At 43.8% G+C, this 21,643-nt stretch overlaps 1 protein-coding gene across 2 annotated transcripts in view; it reads right to left on the bottom strand.

Annotated features, from left to right (window-relative positions):
• The window catches only part of stxbp5a (syntaxin binding protein 5a (tomosyn)), a 165,014-nt gene that overhangs the window by 15,649 nt on the left and 127,722 nt on the right, over nt 1–21,643 (bottom strand). The window contains exons 8-21 of one of the 2 annotated variants that reach the window (XM_036985455.1): nt 18,540–18,663; nt 17,138–17,216; nt 16,568–16,722; nt 13,655–13,727; nt 13,183–13,330; nt 9,955–10,022; nt 8,908–8,948; nt 8,511–8,734; nt 7,125–7,315; nt 6,816–6,941; nt 6,205–6,356; nt 3,397–3,456; nt 1,247–1,297; nt 107–157 (exon numbers count right to left, since the gene is read on the bottom strand). In XM_036985455.1, coding sequence (XP_036841350.1) covers nt 107–157; nt 1,247–1,297; nt 3,397–3,456; nt 6,205–6,356; nt 6,816–6,941; nt 7,125–7,315; nt 8,511–8,734; nt 8,908–8,948; nt 9,955–10,022; nt 13,183–13,330; nt 13,655–13,727; nt 16,568–16,722; nt 17,138–17,216; nt 18,540–18,663 — 1,543 coding nt within the window. The remainder of the gene's footprint in view (nt 1–106; nt 158–1,246; nt 1,298–3,396; nt 3,457–6,204; nt 6,357–6,815; nt 6,942–7,124; nt 7,316–8,510; nt 8,735–8,907; nt 8,949–9,954; nt 10,023–13,182; nt 13,331–13,654; nt 13,728–16,567; nt 16,723–17,137; nt 17,217–18,539; nt 18,664–21,643) is intronic. The other variant, XM_036985456.1, reaches the window with a different exon arrangement.

Below are 21,643 nucleotides of genomic sequence, written 5' to 3'. Positions count from 1 at the left end.
TCATATCGTGAGACCATTTGGACTTGAGGATACAGTGCGAGTCCAGTTTTTTGAAAAGAAAAAATATTTAGAAAAGCAAAATTGTAAACACGGAGTTAAGGCTTACCCAAGTCTGGCTTTAGCTCAGTAGGCAAGCTTAATTTCCGTGACATCTTTGCTGGAAAAAAGAGAACATCCCTCTTTACAAACACACCTAAGCTAACACGACAGGCCATGCAAAGCTAGCTAGAAGCTAGGAGTTGGGAACTAGCAGATAGGACTGAGCTGTTGTTGTGCTTATAGCATTACAATACATACACATTGCTGGGCATTGCTTTATTGTGCTTCATTGGAGGCAAAATGCTTTAGAATGAAACAGGAAGGAAGCATTAGAGCATCAGAGGAAGACAACCCTGTTGAATCAAAGAGGAATGCTGGAACGGACAAAATAACAACAAGGAAGTAAGCTGTCATACGTCGCACACACAGTGCCCTGGAAGAGAGGAATTGTAAGAAGATACACATTCATTAAGAACCCCTCACCACAGGAGCATGCATCGAGGACAGGAAGGTAACAGGAAACAGGAAGTGAGCAGGATGGAAGAAGACAGTGGAAGGACAATACAGTGCAAGCAGAGAAGGTGTATCTCTGGGGAGGCCTACAAGGCACAGTTAGCTAAGTAGTCAGAACTACATTAACTTTTGGAGCCTCCAAAATTACAGTCCATTTCTATTCCTTATTAACTAATGTTACAGACACCTTGCAAACAGAATTGCACACAGAATTTGTATTGTCAACAAAGACAGCACTTCTTAAAACTGATATTTTCCCTAGAGAATGGTAGTGAATATAAACCTTGCTGCAAAGTCAACGGTGTCGGACAGACAGAACAGATTGAATACAAATAGACTGCTGTGATGTCATAACTACAGACAGACAGACAGCCAATCAGGAGCGGGGGTGAAGGTGGAACAATCGTTGAGGCTGATAAGGACATTTGCCACAGGCACATTTCACGATGTGACAATCGTGCTACAAACATGTAGCATGCAATGGTGGTCTAGGGTATACCGTTATGAGAGTGTGGGTGTGTGCATATTATTTGAGTGTTTTCTAAGTCAAACAGTGATTCAGTGCCACTGAAGTGACTATGAAACAGAGACAGAGACAGGTTGTTAGAAGAAAACAGGGGCCGACACCTTATTTTATACAGTGTACTATCCCTGACCAAACTACTCCAGGGTTGAAGTCTTTGGCCACTCTTACCTCCTCTACCCCCACTTCCATTGTAGAATTGCTGATGGTTTAACGCCAACACTTTTGGGAGGAAGTAGATAAACGTGCAGTTAGAAACATCCTGGTACTTTACCATACCGCCTACCAATCACTTTTCCCGAAATGTGTCCATTTGTGGAAGGACTGTTTTTCTGCTTGTTATCATTGTAACATGTAAACCAATTGGTAGCAGTTTACCTCAATCTTCAGTTTCAACACTACTTGGGTGCATGCAGAATATTTGTTGACATTGTGTACATTTTTGCTCAGACTAATTATTTTCTTAGCGGCACAAAGCTTTAAAGCCTTGTTGACTCTCCCGACGACTCTAGAATCTCAATTAGGAAGAGACATATGCGCAAGTCAAGACTGCATGTCCGATATGCCATCCTCATAAATAGCAGGTGAACTGAGGCAGTGTCTAGCTAGCAACACCAGACGTTGGGGGTTGGCGTAGTTGGCTGAACACCTGGAACATAGCTTGCAGTGGGATTTCAGTCTTGGGACCACTTCAAAAAAAAAATCTGTGACCTTTTAAAAAGCAGCTCAGCTCTGTGTTTGAGCCTCAATGTCTGTGTGTTAATATCAAGCTCCCAGTAATGAGATGGAACTGGGTTGTTCTCTCATTAGCATGCCTCGTCACCTCAAATGCTAATTTAGCAAACCGAGAATAGATGTCGAGGGCAGGGCATCGAGGAGGCACCTTGTCTTGACAGTAACTATTTGTTTGTGCAAATCTAACAACGGGCAGATGTTTGGATTACGTTGTGTGAAAGGTGTTGTTTGTTGTTGACCTGTTTATGACCATGTTCCATATACTTTAGGTAATAAATAAATATTTAGTTTGTCAACAATCTATAATTGAATCGGCATCTCCTAGCTACATGATCCGATCTCACTTGGAACTCACATGGAAGTTTTCAGTTTCATATCAAATCCAGATCTGCAAATGCCACAGCATTATATGAGTAAAACCCACTGGAAAGAAAACCACAACATCAGGTCCTATAAAAGTCCAAACAAAATATCAGGTCTGGAAGACAGACAATATCCTAGATAGAAAAAAAATAGATTTTGGCAAATCGTAGGATCCTAGAAAAACCTTTTATCTGATTTTAATGGGATTATTGAGGTTTTCCAAGACTATAAAGTCCATATAAACTAAACGAACCCTCCTTATATTATATTGATTCTTACCAAATAGGATATGAGTTTATATCTTGGACTGACTTCAGAGTACTCACTAATTCAGTGAGTTTTATGGTCTTTAACTGTCTAGGCAATTCAGAATCATAGTGGCCTCTCCGCAGTTTAGGTTTTGATAAAACATACTAAAACAACTGCCAAAATCAATCTGATACATACTTTCTATTTTATTGAAAGTATGACGTGTCAGTACACAACTGAGACCTGTAACAAAAGTAAAAAAAGTCTGCCTGAAATCAAACTTTCACAGTCAGAGAACTGTAACATCCAAAGGTTTGACATCCAAAGTTGTGATATCTAAGAGAAAACCATATTTACCAATAGCAACCAAATCTCGCTGATGCATTCGAATAGAATTGCATGCAGATACACTATATACACAAAAGTATGTGGACACCCCTTAAAATTAGTGGATTCGGCTATGTCAGCCATACACGTTGCTGACAGCTATTTAAAATCAATGTAATCTCCACAGACAAACATTGGCAGTAGAATGTCCTTGACTGGCCTGCACAGAGCCCTGACCTCAACCCCATCGAACACTTTTTAGATTAATTGGAACAGCGACTGCGAGCCAGGCCTAATCGCCCAACATCAGTGCCCGACCTCACTAATACTCTTGTGGCTGAATGGAAGCAAGTCCCAGCAGCAACGTTCTAAAATCTAGTGGAAAGCCTTCGCAGAAGAGTGGAGGCTGTTATAGCAGCAAAGGGGTGACTAACTCCATATTAATGCCCATGATTTTGAATTGAATGTTGTTTACACTGAATTCATCATTTTCAGGTTAGGTCAATATACAGTCTTCAAGTGAATCATGCTTATTATCCACAACTCACCTGTTACTAAACAATGGGTTGTGGGTAAAGTCAGTAGGTGTTGTAACTGATGTGGGTACCAGTGTAATGCTAACTCTAACATGCTGAAAGACAGTTCACCTGAAGTGGGGGACTTGCAGCGGTCTTCCGAGGCAGAGCCCTCGTTGATATCACACAGGCCTACAAGCGGAAAAGACAGACATTGCACGACATTAGATATCATTATTATCAAACTGCAGATTACATGCACTCTGTCCTTTTCTCCTTTCTGTTTGATAAGGATGTCATGATATGTAGGTTTAATTTGAGTATAGCGCCATTTTCCCTGCCAGAGGAAACAGACTGCTATCCAAGCCATTGCCCTTGTGCTGTGCCATTGCCCCAACCTTCCTGTACATAGAGCCAGAAGTTCTAGGCAGGCAGGCAGGCAGACAGGCAGACAGGCAGACAGACAGACAGACAGACAGACAGACTCTAGTCCTGTGGGTAGGACAGACGGCACAGCTGGAGACGTCATTACTGCTCAGACCCCACACTCTGACAGGTGCCAGCCCACCGCTAACCAAAGTCAATTACACCAGATGCTGCACACACACACACACACACACACACACACACACACACACACACACACACACACACACACACACACACACACACACACTTCTAATTTCCTCATCAAGCTATTGCTAAGCAACGCAGGTTACAGAGTCATTACACCACAGCAGTTATTGGCATTGATTTGGTGATGCTGGAGACTGTAGTACAATCACTGAACAGAAGGTGGCAGTATGTCCTAATGCAGTCAGTGACGCTGCTGACTGTCAATAACACAGTGCTGCACTGACAGGGTGTGTGTAGGAAAGGAAGACAGGCGTTTATGTGTCTGAGTGTGTGTGCCAGCCAGGCACCACAGAGAGATGTACTGAATCGTCAAAAGAACTATTTAGATACCATTCAAAATCCTCTCAAGGACTTGCAAAGATACAGAGACGGAGGAGAGGAGACAGAGAACCTCACACAACCTCGTCACCACCACCATTGCTATTTCTTGACTGCCTGCATGTGCATGTGATACAGTCTGAACAGTCTGTAAGCACATCTACCAAATATACCTCTCATCCTTATAACATCGTATAATACTGCATCAGCCCATATCTACAGTGCCTTGCGAAAGTATTCGGCCCCCTTGAACTTTGCGACCTTTTGCCACATTTCAGGCTTCAAACATAAAGATATAAAACTGTATTTTTTTGTGAAGAATCAACAACAAGTGGGACACAATCATGAAGTGGAACGATATTTATTGGATATTTCAAACTTTTTTAACAAATCAAAAACGGAAAAATTGGGCGTGCAAAATTATTCAGCCCCCTTAAGTTAATACTTTGTGGCGCCACCTTTTGCTGTGATTACAGCTGTAAGTCGCTTGGGGTATGTCTCTATCAGTTTTGCACATCGAGAGACTGAATTTTTTCCCCATTCCTCCTTGCAAAACAGCTCGAGCTCAGTGAGGTTGGATGGAGAGCATTTGTGAACAGCAATTTTCAGTTCTTTCCACAGATTCTCGATTGGATTCAGGTCTGGACTTTGACTTGGCCATTCTAACACCTGGATATGTTTATTTTTGAACCATTCCATTGTAGATTTTGCTTTTGTTTTGGATCATTGTCTTGTTGGAAGACAAATCTCCGTCCCAGTCTCAGGTCTTTTCTTCCAGTATGGTCCTGTATTTGGCTCCATTCATCTTCCCATCAATTTTAACCATCTTCCCTGTCCCTGCTGAAGAAAAGCAGGCCCAAACCATGATGCTGCCACCACCATGTTTGACAGTGGGCATGGTGTGTTCAGGGTGATGAGCTGTGTTGCTTTTACGCCAAACATAACGTTTTGCATTGTTGCCAAAAAGTTCAATTTTGGTTTCATCTGACCAGAGCACCTTCTTCCACATGTTTGGTGTGTCTCCCAGGTGGCTTGTGGCAAACTTTAAACGACACTTTTTATGGATATCTTTAAGAAATTGCTTTCTTCTTGCCACTCTTCCATAAAGGCCAGATTTGTGCAATATACGACTGATTGTTGTCCTATGGACAGAGTCTCCCACCTCAGCTGTAGATCTCTGCAGTTCATCCAGAGTGATCATGGGCCTCTTGGCTGCATCTCTGATCAGTCTTCTCCTTGTATGAGCTGAAAGTTTAGAGGGACGGCCAGGTATTGGTAGATTTGCAGTGGTCTGATACTCCTTCCATTTCAATATTATCACTTGCACAGTGCTCCTTGGGATGTTTAAAGCTTGGGAAATCTTTTTGTATCCAAATCCGGCTTTAAACTTCTTCACAACAGTATCTCGTACCTGCCTGGTGTGTTCCTTGTTCTTCATGATGCTCTCTGCGCTTTTGACGGACCTCTGAGACTATCACAGTGCAGGTGCATTTATACGGAGACTTGATTACACACAGGTGGTTTGTATGTATCATCATTAGTCATTTAGGTCAACATTGGATCATTCAGAGATCCTCACTGAACTTCTGGAGAGAGTTTTCTGCACTGAAAGTAAAGGGGCTGAATAATTTTGCACGCCCAATTTTTCAGTTTTTGATTTGTTAAAAAAGTTTGAAATATCCAATAAATGTCGTTCCACTTCATGATTGTGTCCCACTTGTTGTTGATTCTTCACAAAAAAATACAGTTTTATATCTTTATGTTTGAAGCCTGAAATGTGGCAAAAGGTCGCAAAGTTCAAGGGGGCCGAATACTTTCGCAAGGCACTGTACATACCTATAAGTAGTAGTTTAATTAAGATTACATAAACCATATCTAGTACTAGACTACAAAAGACTGTACTGAATGTCCATATATAGTACAAGCCTACATAGAGCTATCTGCTTGGTGGTAAATCAGTGACCGGGTAACAGTCTTTACCATTACCTCCGGAAGGCTGGCGTGTCTTGCGTGGAGAGCGAGGCTGTCTCTGGTAGGGATCGTTAGACCCATACAGCTCCACGGTCCCCAGGTTCAACAGCACTGTCTTCTGGAGGTAGTCCACCACCGCCAGACCATTACTGTTCCCAAACACAATCCTGTTGGAGAGAGGAAGTGGAGGGGGGGGGGGGGATAGAGAGAGAAGGGGGAGAGGAGAGAAGGAGAAGATGAGAGAGGGAGATATGATGAAAATATACATGAAACTGGGGTTCAGGTGAGATGTAGCTAGTTCTACCAGAAAGCAAAGCAGCAGAAGTCTCCGTCTGAATTTCCCAGCAGACATAAATTGTGTTGACACGGCTTGATTCCATTCCAGCTTGGCTGTACTAGGAAAATCATATCAAACGGGCCAAAAAAACAGGGCTCAAAACCACATTTTGACTCTTTGAATTGAGGACTTGTTACTCATGTTGAGATATCGACCACTCCTTAAAACGTATCTTACTTTTACAGTATCCTTGGTTGGTTTGCACACAGCTCCAGATTTAACTGCCATATTGGGTTGTTTCATTAGGGTGCACAGTAAATCTCATATAGATACACTGACTTATACTTACAGGCCGTAGGAGGAGTTGAGGGCCAAGCTTGTGATCTGTTGGGGGGGCTCTCCACTCACCCACACCAGCTGCACCACCAAATCTACCTGGTACCCTGGAGACTGCTTTAGAGGGGTACTACGCACCCTACAGATGGAGAGGGAGAGAAAGAAAGAGAGAGGAAGAGGGGGGGGTAGCTCCCCACCCAGTTGGATAGCCTATGGGTGGGTAGCTAAGTGGTGTATCCCAAATGCCCACTTTGTTGCAGAGAGGGAATGTGTGTGTATGGTAAGTACTGTATGTGATCCGGTGGTGGTGCAGGGTGCATACTTAAGGCAGGGCACGTTGTCTCGGACCCCGTCAGAGGAGTTGCTGCTGGTGGAGGGGTGTGTCGGGGGTCCGGTGGTCTGGGGGCTGGGTGAGGCTGCTCCGGGGGTGGGCAGGTCACGGTCACCCCCTCCTCCCCCCTCTGGAGGGGACTCCATGTCATTCACCTCGTACTGCAAACGCACCTCCAAAAGCTGGGGTAAACACACATTCCAGAAACTCAATTCTGAAAGTTAAGCAGCCTTTATTTCAATATGACTAAAGTGCCTTCTGAGCAGTTTCTTTCCCACCACTTGAATCAGTGAAAGCTAACAGTGTCTCTTCAAAGAGAGAAGGACTCTTCATCTATAAGGACACCTACAAATAGTCGCAGCATGTCAACCTGGTGAGTGGCTTTGCCTTCTGGTGTGTGTGTGTGTGAGTGTGTTTTTGTTGGGGTGATTGCAGGGTCAAGGAGGTGCTCTGAAGTGAAGATATCCCAGGGTTTCTTCTAGGTCCTCCTTCAGGCTACTGGACTGCACCGCCACTCCCCCCAACCCCACACACACACAACCAATCACCAGGGCGTGGGGGCATGGGTGCGCTGGTGCATGATGGGAGTCTAATTAGCAGTATTGGAATGTGTATGTGATGCTGATCTGTGCCCTCTTTTCTCTCTACCTCTCTTTCTCCCTTCCTCTCTCTGTATCTGGGGTTGGGGGTAAAGATTGCCCTGTGATTAGATTCTCCTAATTGTAAGATTCACTGCTGTTTAAACTCTGCTCTCAATCTCTCCACAGGTCACATACTTGATCTCAGACAGACAGACAGACAGACAGACAGACAGACAGACAGACAGACAGACAGACCGACCGACCAAACGCATACCCCCTGACCGACCGACGGACCGACCGACCGACAGACGCATACCCCCTGACGTAACACTGACAAGGCTGCATTAGCATCATATCATTATCTGCATTCCAACAACTCACGTCAATTCACTTCTCACAGCTGCCGCAAAATAATGATCCACTGGTTAGGTTGTTAACCGTGTGTGTGTGTGTTGTCATGGCAGCCACATTGTGTTCTTACTGGCTGGAGAATCATCTAATGGGGCATTGGGAGGCCGCAGGAGTGAAGGGGTAAACACACTGTCTGTAGGAACAGCCTTCAGGACACAAGAAACATCACTTAGCCACTAATGAGAGAAGGGAGAATCTAGCTGTCTACGGGTGGCTATATTTACCACTACACTGTGTGTCTGTTGTCATGGCATACATACTGGCATACAGGCTACATACAGGCTTTAAGCATAAATAATAAATGGGTATGTTTCTCAGTTTACACTATCCAACAATTAAACATGGTAAGCACAGAGAAATGGTGAACACACACACACTGACCCACCTGTACGACCTCGGTGGTGATCTCCTGCTTGCTGAAGCGGTATATGATGAGGTTGGCAGACACCCCGGCCACACACAGCATCCTGCTCTCAGGACACCAGGCCATGATCTGGATGGCAAACGGGTCCTCATCCACAATCTCTGTGTTCTGCTTTTCCTCCTTATTATTCCTGCTCTTCTCAAACACCTTGGCCGTCTTCAGCTTGTATAGTACCTGGAGCATTACTGGGGGGAAAAAACAGGAGAGAGCTCAGTTACGCACCAGGGACATTAGTAGACAGTACAGAGTTGGGAAACTGTGCAACATGTTGACTCCTTGTTGACTTCTGGTTAATCACACTTTAAGGCCATCTAAGCCAAGATATTATATGTAAGGAAGTCCATGTAAAGGCACTTACTTGCAGAAGCATCCCAAAACTTCACAGTCCCATCAGCATGCCTGTGAATTGCAAAGGAAAAGAGAGGAAAAGGGCGAAGAAAGGAGAGTGGGCAGAGAAAGAGAGAGGGAATCATTACGACTTCAGCTTCCTGCACACACACCCACAGTTCTAATGATTCAGCTTGGCTTCACCTCTGATTATATTCTAGATTCAGCTCTACAGAAGAATACATCGAGAGGAGAGACCATAACACTGTCACTGGCACTTGGTGTCACCCGTTCTCCAATCTCTCTTTATATGTTTATTTTTTATTTTTCCCATTTCAGCTGAACAGAGAGCTGGAGACAGAGAGAGATATTCTTGGAATCCATTTTTGGTTCCTGGTAGAACTCTTTTGGGTTCCATATAGAATCCTCTGTGGAAAGGGTTCTACATGGAACTCAAAAGGGTTCTACCTGGAACCAAAGGGTTCTTCTTTGGGAGCAGCCCGAGAACCCTTTTTTGGTTCTGGATAGCGCCTTTTTTTTCTAAGAGTGTACTTTGCTATGCTGGAGCTTTGCCTCAGAGTGAGACGTGGGGAGAATACTAACACAGGGGTGTCTGGGGATGAGAAGAGAGAGAGAGCGAGGCGGAGGAGTGTAAAGGGACCCCTTTTTCCAAGCCCATGCCTCACTGTCACTTTGCAAAGTTCAAGTATTCTACACTCCCATGGGGGGGGGGGGGGGGGGTGCTATCTAGAACCTTAAAGGGTTATTTGGCTGTCCCCATAGGAGAACCCTTTGAATAACCCCTTTTGGTTCCAGGTAGAACCCTTTTGATTCCATACAGAAGCCTGTCCACAGAGGGTTCTACATGGAACCCCAAAAGTGTTCTTCCTGGAGCCAAAAAGGGTTCTACCTGGAACCAAAAAGGGTTCTGGTATGGGGACAACCGAAGAACCGTTTTGGATTCCTTTTTTCTAAGAGTATAAAAGGCTTCTTCTCCCTGTCTCTGAGTTTTTCCCCCATCATGACTGCTAGGCAGGATTGGAAAAGGTAATATGGTTAAATAGAGTTGGTCTCCTACCCAGTGATGATGATCTCAGGGTAGCTCTGTGTGCCAAGGCCCCAGTTACCACCACTTATGGGCCATTCCTGCAAAACACAATACAACAAACAAGACAACACAAGAAATGGTCATTATTGAGATTGAAACATACTGTATGTACAGGACCAGTCAAAAGTTTGGACACACCTAATCATTCAAGGGTTTTTCTTTGTTTGTATTATTTTCAACGTTGTAGAATAGTAGTGAAGACATCAAAACTATGAAATAACACATATGGAATCATGTAGTAAAGTAAAAAGTGTTTAACAAATAAAAATATATTTTAGATTCCTCAAAGTAGACACCCTTTGCCTTGATGACAGCTTTGCAGTCTCTTCGCATTCTATCAACCAGCTTCACCTGGAATGATTTTCCAACAGTCTTGAAGGAGTTCCCACATATGCTGAATGTTTTTCCTTCACTCTGCGGTCAAACTCATCCCAAACAATCTCAATGGGGTTGAGGTCGGGTGATTGTAGAGGCCAGGTCATCTGATGCAGCACTCCATCACTTTCCTTCTCTGTCAAATAGCCCTTACACAGCTTTGATGTGTGTTGGGTCATTGTCCTGTTGAAAAACAAATAATAGTCCCACTAAGCGCAAACCAGATGGGATGGCGTATCGCTGCAGAATGTTGTGGTAGCCATGCTGGTTAAGTGTGCCTTGAATTCTAAATAAATCACTGACAGTGTCACCAGCAAAGCACCCCCACACCATCACACCTCCTCCATGCCTCACAGTGGGAACCACACATGCGGAGATCATTCGTTCACCTACTCTGGGTCTCACAAAGACATGGCAGTTGGAACCAAAAATCTCAAATTTGGACTCATCAGACTAAAGGACAGATTTCCACCAGTCTAATGTCCATTGCTCGTGTTTCTTGGCCCAAGAAAGTGTCTTCCTATTATTGGTGTCCTTTAGTAGTGGTTTCTTTGCAGCAATTTGACCATGAAGGCCAGATTCACCATGAAGGCCTGAACAGTTGATGTTGAGGTGTGTCTGTTACTTGAACTCAGTAAAGCATTTAATTGGGCTACAATCTGAGGTGCAGTTAACTTTAATGAACTTATCCTCTGCAGCAGAGGTAACTCTGGGTTTTCCTTTCCTGTTGCGGTCCTCATGAGAGCCAGTTTCATCATAGCACTTGATGGTTTTTGCGACTGCACTTGACGAAAACGTTTTGAAATGTTCCGCATTGACTGACCTTCATGTCTTAAAATAATGATGGACTGTCGTTTCTCTTTGCTCATTTGAGCTGTTCTTGCCATAATATGGACTTGGTCTTTTACCAAATAGGGTTATCTTCTGTATACCACCCCTACCTTGTCAGAACAGAACTGATTGGCTCAAACGCATGAAGGAAATAAATTATTCAAATTATCTTTTAACAAGGCACACCTGTTAATTGAAATGCATTCCAGGTGACAACCTCATGAAGCTGGTTGAGAGAATGCCAAGAGTGTGCAAAGCTGTCATCAAGGCAAAGGGTGGCTACTTTGAAGAATCTCAAATATAAATATATTTATAACACTTTTTGGTTACTAAATGATTCCATATGTGTTTTTTTTGTAGTTTTGATGTCTTCACTATTATTCTACAATGTAGAAAATAGTACAAATAAAGAAAAACCCTGGAATGAGTAGATCTGTCCAAACTTTTGACTGGTACTGTATAAGGAATCAGTGAGAAGATAATTTCAGATCCAATCTAGCTTTCCTACACAAACTATATAAAACATTATGAGAACATTGGAATGAGACAGGAGGGAAGCAAAAGGAGGGAGACAAATGCCTTCTCTTAGCTACAGCCTGGGCTGATGGGATGTCATTTTGTCTGAGAGATAGAGGGAGAAGGAACCTTTACCACGGTGACAGACACAGTCGAGGAAAGGGATGAGTAATGCTTAGGTCCTTGTGTGTGAGTGTGTGTGTGTGTGTGTGCGTGTGTGTATGTGTCTGAGAGAGTTTGAATGTGTTTTATACGTTGTTTTAAATGCAGTAGCACATACAAAGGTCCGTGGTATGACTCAACATTGATCTTTCAGTAAGAACACTTCCCACCGCTACCCCTTAACAAACAGCAGAAAGAAACAGGGAAGGAGAGAAGGGGATGGAGGGAGGAGAGGGTCAGGACATGGTGACATTTCCAACAGCGGGGGAGAATATAACACGAATACAATGACATAAAAAGTGGCAGAACAGAGATACTGTAGGATAGAGGGTAGAATAAAGATAGGATTAGAAAAAATGTAGGATAAATGAACGGATAAATCCATACATTTGAAAAGAGATAGGATTGGAGATAGGATTGGAATGTAGAGATAGGATTGGAATGTAGAATATAATGGGATAGATTATATACTGTATAACTTTCAACGTAAACAATGATGGGACATGATGGTATAGCACATAACACAGTACTGAACATTAGGTAGGGCCCAGTCAAGGCCGGCCCTGGGCATAAGCGACATAAACTGGCACTTAAGGCCACCGGCTGCTTAGGGGGTCCACAACCCAATTATTCTTTTTTAAATGAGGAACTCAGCAGGGGTCTCAATTTACTGAGGAGAGTTAGATAGTGTAAATGTTTCAGCATTATTCCTCTTGTAATGTCAGTCACTGATTGGTAAGTTAGTCTAGCCAGCTACCTACACCCTGTAATAATCATGGCGGAATTACTGACCAGGCCCTTTGTGCCAAGGGGCCCTGACCTCCGGGGGCTCCCATTGATTGTGTTAGTCACTCGCACTCAGCTATCATAATGAGCAAAAGTCATCGCAAAATGTGTAGAATTGCAGAAAATTTGCTTTAAAACTGCACATTTTCTCTCCACCCAATGACAACATTTGTAGAACTGTAGGAAATTAGCTTTAAAACTGAAAAATGTTCTGTCCGCCCCATGGCACAATGAGTAGAATTGCATTAAATTAATTTTAAAACTGCAAAAAATACATCTCCGCCCCATGGCAAAATGTGTAGAATGGACAAAAATGTGATTTAAAACCACAGCATTTTTTCTACGCCTCATGGCAAAAATGTGTAGAATTGCAAGAAATTAAATGTATTTTTATTTTTAAATCTCCTTTGTCAAGAGGGGGACAACTAAAATGTTTAACCCGTTAGGTGGGGGACCCCACCTATTGCTTAGGGCCGGCCCTGTGCCCTGTAGCCGAGAGGGTGTAGTATAGAGATGTGTGTCCCGTACCTTTTTGCTGTAGCCCTGTCGCTTCTGTCTGGAGCCAACAGAGTAAAGTGCGGGTATGAGGTCCACAGGGCAGTCAGCATAGTACTCACAACAGGTCACAGGAGACTCGTGGATGGTCAGTGGATAGGGGTTCTCGAATATGGGGTAACTGGGAGAGGGGAAATGTTGACCCAATAGTTTTTTTCAGGACAGAGTTACATTTAGCTCACAGTTTTAGTCCCTATGATGCTAGGCCATGTACAAATCATAGAAACTGTAAGAGACGCACGCAACAGAATGGAAATTAATGAAAGTACAGCATCGAACAAGTATACTTCCTGTTTGTGACATAGTTATAACAGTATGTAGGCAGTAATAACTGTTGTATTTTAAATGAAGAGGAACATTCAGGACGTCTGAATAATACAGTATCTACAAGTACATCCTTTATGTTGGCAGCATGTTCCGTCTGTTAACATGTGTTCAGACGTACCCATTTTGTGCAAGGTCGATCACCACTAAATCCTTTTCTAGAAGGACCACCACAGCATAAGGTTCCTGAAAATCTGCACAGAAAACAAAACAACACAATTAAAGATGGAGGTCTTTCATCATCACAATGCACTGTAGGTAGTGTATATTCACTGGAGATCTTCTCCTCTTCAAGAAGTTGACAAAATTAGCTTGGGGCTTGGTACCATAGGGATATATAGTAGCATACTTACGATGAGTTTAGATGTTTACATGATTATGGAACACCATTTGGCTAAATAAAGCTTTGGATGAAGATTAACTGAATTGAGGAACATGAGAGAATATGTCAGACCTGAAATGCCTATAATGTACATAACGCACAACAATAGCAGTATGTTATTGGAGGTGGTTGGATGAAAATGCAGTGTTCTTTTGTTAGCGTCTGAGTCAGCAAGAGGTCAATGTGTGTGTGTGTGTTTGTGTGTGTGTGTGTTAGTGTGTGTTTATGTGTGGGCGTGTGTGCGTATGTGTGTGTGGGTGCATGCGTGAGCGTGTGTGTGCAGGGGGAACAGTGTGTGAGCTGGAAGCCTTGAACATGTATTCAGTGTCTTCACTTCCGGGTCAGTACAGCGAGTCCCCATAGAAACACATTGTAAACCAGGGCAGCCACAACCTTGACAATCAATGTCCCTCTGCTCTGTCTCTCTCCAACTCCCTCTTGCCTTCTCTCACTATCTCCTTTTGTCTGTTTGAATGTTTCAGACATTCTCTAAGTGTTTCTCATTCTTTGGTGTCTGTCGCTGTGTCTGTCGCTATGTCTGTCAGTCCATATAAGTCCAGCTGTCTGTGCTGTCTGCCTGCCCATCAATATCTGTAGTTTGTATATCTCTCTGTCATTGATCTGTCGCTGATCTTTCCATATGACCACACAAAAAGCCTAATTTCCATATTTTAATTTGTTCCCTTCCATAGTCATCTCCTCCTCCCTGTCTCTTAACAGTAACAGCAGATTGAGCCACTAGTGGAGTAATCAGCCCAGTATTGTTGCTATAACGAGATTAAATCAAAGTCCCAAAATCAGGTCGTTCACCATGGTCATCATCACGTAACCATCGTCAGATCGACTGCTAATCCATTTCCTCGAGCCCCCACACCATCGCCAAATACGACAGACACACTTCAAGCTAATGTACACACACTTTTTGAACGAGCTACATCCACACGATTTGCAGGGGTTAAGATACAATCACATCCTCTTTACACCCATTCACACATGCATAACGACAGTAAACTGCCTCGGGAGGATTATGTCATGACAGAGATTGAATGGTTTTGTGACTTGCTTTCATATAGTATGATTTAACCCAAGGATGAAGTTATTCCTTTAAACGTCATTGACACACGTTTCATCGTCTGTCGTCTGGATACAGTATGTACAACCTTGGTCAAGCAGCATCCTAAAATCCACGATTAGCCGACTGTACCATTTGAACCAGCAACTGACTGGAACATCAGTCTTTTCCATCAACCCAAAACAACAAGCATCAAACCATAATAGAAATTATAACATCAAACCAATTCATAAATTATAGTTTGTTGTGAGAGACAACGTAGTAGCTATTTCCACTGTAGTAAATATTTATCGCTATTATCCAACGCGACCTACAAGTTCCTTGCTCAAGGGCACATCGGCAGATGACCTAGTTATCCCAGGGTTACTGGCCCAACGCTCTTAACCGCTAGGCTACCTGCACCCAACACACTGCTTTCCCCCCTTGAAGGACACTTTGGCTGACGGCTGAAACTTCTCTACCACCCCTTAATCTGGGGCTAACCGATTTACAAAAAGTGCATTTCAAAAAGGAGGCTGAAACCTCCATCCAACCTTAACCTAATTAATTTCTCAAGCCTTAATCAGAGGCTACCTGGAGCTATAGAGCAGGTAAAAATAACAGCTCCTCTCTGACCCAGACAACCAGACACTTCGGCACAAGGTGTAAAACTCCATTCGCTTGAATAAGGTCTATCCCCACCTCCACTCAAAGGGTACCAATTAAACACACACATCTTTATTAGCAAACAAAACCAAAACAAGACAACAAAGTCAACACCTCTGTCACTACATAATGATCTTGAGAACAGAACATCCAAAATCATCACCATCAATGAAAACCCTTTCCCAAGGGATGTCATCTCACCAAGGACAGGGCATTGATGTAATAACGCAAAAAGGTCACACAGCTATTGTGAACCAGGGAGAAAATACAAACATAACATTCATTGTACTGTATATTGAATGCAGAGCATAACCCTCCCCTAGGATATTTCATATTCATCACAGGATCAACAGACACACACACACATATACATAGTCACTCTTCGTTTGGAGCACAAATGGAAAATTCAACAGAAAGGTCAAATGTCAACGTTGAGAAAGGCGAGGACACAACGTATTGTATTATTAGTCCAACTGGAAACACAACAACAACGTTGTCAGTGTAGTTGCTAATTAAATTGATTCCACACTGAGGCATACTGGGATATTTGTAGATAATGATATAGCAAGCATACAAACACACACACACACACTCATAAACACACTGAGGCATACTGGGACATTTGTAGATAATGATATAGCAAGCATACAAACACACACACACACTCATAAACACACTGAGGCATACTGGGATATTTGTAGATAATGATATAGCAAGCACACAAACACACACTCATAAACACACTGAGGCATACTGGGATATTTGTAGATAATGATATAGCAAGCATACAAACACACGCACGCACGCACGCACGCACGCACGCACGCACGCACGCACGCACGCACGCACGCACGCACGCACGCACACACACACACACACACACACACACACACACACACACACACACACACGTGCGCTTGCACAGGATGACTGACCGTTAGGGTATGGCGTCTCACAGAGCGTGAGGAAGTCTACGATGGGGTAATCCATTTCCAGCACGGCTGTACTCTTCCCATGCATCACCGTCAGACATGGCCGCCGACCCACCGTGTCATAAGACAGACCTCCGGACAGGATCATAAATGGGTCTCTGTATAACACAAATAAACCACACACACACGCACACATAGACACACACACAGGAGACACATGAACATAAGGAAACAAGTCCACATGGAAGGCTATGCCATATTCATTCACCTATTCATTCACCTCTTCTAGCATGGTAGGCCTGTGTGTGTGTGTGTGTGTGTGTGTGTGTGTGTGTGTGTGTGTGAGTGTGTGTGTGTGTGTGTGTGTGTGTGTGTGTGTGTGTGTGTGTGTGTGTGTGTGTGTGTGTGTGCGAGTGCGTGCGTCTGTGTGTGTGTGTGTGTGTGTGCGTGCGTGTCTCTGTGTGTGTGTGTGTGTGTGTGTGTGTGTGTGTGTGTGTGCGCGTGCGTCTGTGTGTGTGCGTGCGTGCGTGTCTGTGTGTGTGTGTGCGTGTGTGTGTCTGTGTGTATTATTACCCCAGTCTAGTGGTCTTGTACTCCACTTTGAGGATGGGTTTGCAAGGCTCTGGCTTCTTTCCATCCTTGGGCTGTTTTCCTGAAATAGAACACGGACAGACCACTTTAGCTTGTCACTTCCCTTCTTTATTCCCCTCCTGCTCTGTGCTTCTTTCCCTCTCTCCTCTTTTCCCTTGCTCTCGCTCCTCTACTTTCCGATCCACTCTCTCTCTCTTCCCTCTTCTTCCACCCTTTGTCCCGGATGCTGCAGTAATACCCAGTGCAAGGCTGCGTGTGCGCCAGACTCAGGTCTATCCATCAGAGAAAGGGAAAGAGAGATAGCTAGAATTTATACACAAATCTATGTGCACAAAGACCAAATGAAGTAAACCTAAGAGTTAGTCAAATAAGTCTCCGCTATCGAGGAAGAATTTCATCATCATTTATTTGAATGATTTACAGTTGTTACCTAGCCTGAATGAAATGACTTAAAGGAATACTTTTTTAATTTCACATAAACCTGACACACACGTTTTCATAATTGTTCATTAAAAACTCAAGTGATTATGCATGCAGCAGTGGAAGAAAGAACTAATTAAAAGCAGTTCCAATGGAATCCTTTCCCCATTACACCATACACAACAACAAAGAAACTGCACTTTCAAAAAGGGCTTCAAAGAGGTTTCCATTGCTTTCTCTCGCTCCTTTTCTCTTGTTTTTCTCTCTTTTACCTCTCTCTATGATTTCTCTCTGTCTCGGTTTATTTCTTATGCTGTGAAACTGCTTTGAGAGGTGAGGAGAGGTACAAGGGTGAGGATAGAGAGGGGAAGAGAGTGAAGGGAGGTATATAGACTAAAGGCATATCTCTAATAGAGCAGACTGGTTAATCCAGGGTAAAAACAGAAGACAGCCAAACAGTGTGTGTGTGTGTGTGTGTGTGTGTGTGTGTGTGTGTGTGTGTGTGTGTGTGTGTGTGTGTGTGTGTGTGTGTGTGTGTGTGTGTGTGTGTGTGTGTGTGTGTGTGTGTGTGTGTGTGTGTGTGTGTGTGTGTGTGTGTGTGTGTGTGTGTGTGTGTGCGCGTGTGTGTGTGCGCGCGCGTGTGTGTGTGCGCGTGAAGGCTATGTGCGTGTGTGCGTGAAGGCTATGTGCGTGTGCGTGAAGGCTATGTGCGTGTGTGTATTTGGATATGTTTGTGTATGTGTGTGTATGTGTATCAGTGTGTGTGTGTGTGTGTGTGTGTGTGTGTAGGGACAGACATCTAAGCGGAGGAAACATTTAACCAGGGAGTAAATTAAACCCTTGATCACTGGTTGAAAACCGGAGAAAAGTTATGAAGACAGGTTGCAAATTGAAATTAAATTGGGGGTGAAAAGTGATAGCATGGTGTGAATGTGTATGTGTGTGTGTGTGTGTCCAACCTTACCGTGTGGGGTGATCGTCTGAAATGGCTTGCCCTGGCCCTTAATGTTCCATATGGTGAGCGTTCCGTCTGAGTGACTACAGATGAACTGCTTGCCCTCATGATGCCAGGCAACCGAGTGGATCGCCTAGGAGACCACAAGAAGCAGGAAGTGAGGGACAGGAAGCAGGGTGTCAATTAATCAAAGTGGAACAACATTTGTACCAGGTACAGTTGAAGTCGGAAGTTTACATACACTTAGGTTGGAGTCATTATTAAAACTCGTTTTTCAACCACTCCACAAATGTCTTGTTAATAAACTATAGTTTTGGAAAGTCGGTTAGGACATCTACTTTGTGCATGACACAAGTAATTTTTCCAACAATTGTTTACAGATTATTTCACTTTTATTTTTATTTTTTTAATTTATTTTACCTTTATTTAACCAGGTAGGCCAGTTGAGAACAAGTTCTCATTTACAACTGCGACCTGGCCAAGATAAAGCAAAGCAGTGTGACAAAAAAAACAACACAGAGTTACACATAAACAAACGTACAGTCAATAACACAAAAGAAAATAAAAATAGAAAAATCTATGTACAGTGTGTGCAAATGTAGAAGAGTCGGGAGGTAGGCAATAAATAGGCCATAGAGGTGAAAATAATTACAATTTAGCATTAATACTGGAGTGATATATGTGCAGATGAAGATGTGCAAGTAGAGATACTGGGGTGCAAAAGAGCAAGAGGGTAAGTAATAATATGGGGATGAGGTAGTCGGGTGTGCTATTTACAGATTGGCTGTGTACAGGTACAGTGATCGGTAAACTGCTCTGACAGCTGATGCTTAAAGTTAGAGAGGGAGATAGGACTCCAGCTTCAGAGATTTTTGCAATTTGTTCCAGTCACTGGCAGCAGAGAACTGGAAAGAAAGGCGGCCAAAGTAAGTGTTGGTTTTGGGGATGACCAGTGCAATATACCTGATGGAGCACGTGCTGCGGGTGGGTGTTGCTATGGTAACCAGTGAGCTGAGTCAAAGCGGTGCTTTACCTAGCAATAACTTAAAGATTACCTGGAGCCAGTGGGTTTGGCGACGGATATGTAGTGAGGACCAGCCAACGAGAGCATAGAGGTTGCAGTGGTGGGTAGTATGTGGGGCTTCGGATCGGTAAGATAGTCAGTTTTACAAGGGTATGTTTGGCGGCATGAGAGAAGGAGGCTTTGTTGCAAAATAGGAAGCCGATTCTAGATTTAATTTTGGATTGGAGATGCTTAATGAGTCTGGAAGGAGAGTTTACAGTCTAACCAGACACCTAGGTATTTGTAGTTGTCCACATTTTCTAGGTCAGAACCATCCAGAGTAGTGATGCTAGTCGGTCGGGAGGGTGTGGGCAGCAATTGATTGAAGAGCATGCACTTAGTTTTACTAGCATTTAAAAGCAGTAGCAGACCACGGAAGATGTGTGGTATGGCGCTGAAGCCTGTTTGGAGGATTGTTAGCACAGTGTTCAAAGAAGGGCCAGATGTATACAGAATGGTGTTGTCTGCGTAGAGGTGGATCAAAGAATCACCTGCAGCAAGAGCCAAATCATTGATATATGCAGAGAAAATAGTCGGCCTGAGAATTGAACCCTGTAGCACCCCCATAGAGACTGCCAAAGGTCCGGCCACAAGCCCTCCGATTTGACACACTGAATTCTGTCTGAGAAGTAGTTGGTGAACCAGGCGAGGCCGTCATTTGAGAAGGCTATTGAGTCTGCTGATAAAAATGCGGAGATTGACAGAGTCGAAAACCTTGGCCAGGTCGATGAAGACGGCTGCACAGTAATGTCTTTTATCGATGGCGGTTATGATATCGTTTAGGACCTTGAGTGTTGCTGAGGTACACCCATGACCAGCTCGGAAACCAGATTGTATAGTGGAGAAGGTAAGGTGGGATTCGAAATGGTCGGTGATCTGTTTATTAACTTGGCTTTCGAAGATTTTAGAAAGGCAGGGCAGGATGAATATTGGTCTATAACAGTTTGGGTCTAAGGTGTCTCTTTCCAAACTTTGGGGATCGCAGACGATACGAAAGAGAGGTTGAATAGGTTAGTAATAGGGGTTGCAACAATTTTGGTGGATCATTTTAGAAAGAGGGTCCAGATTGTCTAGCCCAGCTGATTTGTAGGGATCCCGATTTTGAAGCTCTTTCAGAACATCAGTTGTTTGGATTTGGGGGAACGAGAAGCGGGGGGGGGGGGGGGGGGGGGGTTTCTGGGGGGGGTGCTGAGGCCGGGGTAGGGGTAGCCAGGTGGAACGCATGGCCAGCGGTGAAAAAATGCTTATTATTGAAATGCTTTTTTGAATGGGGCATGCTTAATTAATATGGAGAGCAAAGGACTTTTGAAGAGCAACCAGGCATCCTCTACTGCTGGGATGAGGTCAGTATCCTTCCAGGAAACCCGGGCCAGGTCGGTAAGAAAGGCCAGCTCGCTGAAGTGTTTTAGGGAGCATTTGACAGTAATGAGGGGTGGTTGTTCGACCGCGGACCCATTACGCACGCAGACAAAGAGGCAGTGATCACTGAGATCCAGGTTGAAGACAGCAGAGGTGTATTTAGATGGCAAGTTGGTCAAGATGTTAGCTAAGAGGGTGCCCATGGTTACGGATTTTGGGTTGTACCTGGTATGTTCCTTGATCATTTGTGTGAGATTGAGGGCATCTTGCTTAGATCGTAGGAAGGCCGGGGTGTTAAGCATATCCCAGTTTAGTTCACCTAATAGTACGAACTCTGAAGATAGATGGGGGCAATCAATTCACATATGATGTCCAGGGCACAGCTAGGGGCTGAAGGGGGTCTATAACAAGCGGCAACGGTGGAATTTTAAAAGAAGAAGCTCGGATTGTTTGGGCACAGACCTGGATAGTATGACAGAACTTTGCAGGAGATTGCAACTCTGCCCACTTTGGCAGTTCTATATTTTTGGAAAATGTTATAGTTATGGATGGAAATTTCAGGATTTTTGGTGGCCTTCCTAAGCCAGGATTCCGACAGGGCTAGGACATCCGGGTTGGTGGAGTGTGCTAAAGCAGTGAATAAATTCAAACTTAGGGAGGAGGCTTCTAATGTTAACATGCATGAAACCAA

The sequence above is a fragment of the Oncorhynchus mykiss genome, chromosome 8, assembly GCF_013265735.2.
Source record: "Oncorhynchus mykiss isolate Arlee chromosome 8, USDA_OmykA_1.1, whole genome shotgun sequence".
Lineage (NCBI taxonomy): Eukaryota > Metazoa > Chordata > Actinopteri > Salmoniformes > Salmonidae > Oncorhynchus > Oncorhynchus mykiss.
The sequence above is the reverse complement of the archived record's forward strand: the minus strand, read 5'-3'. Positions and strand labels throughout refer to the sequence as shown.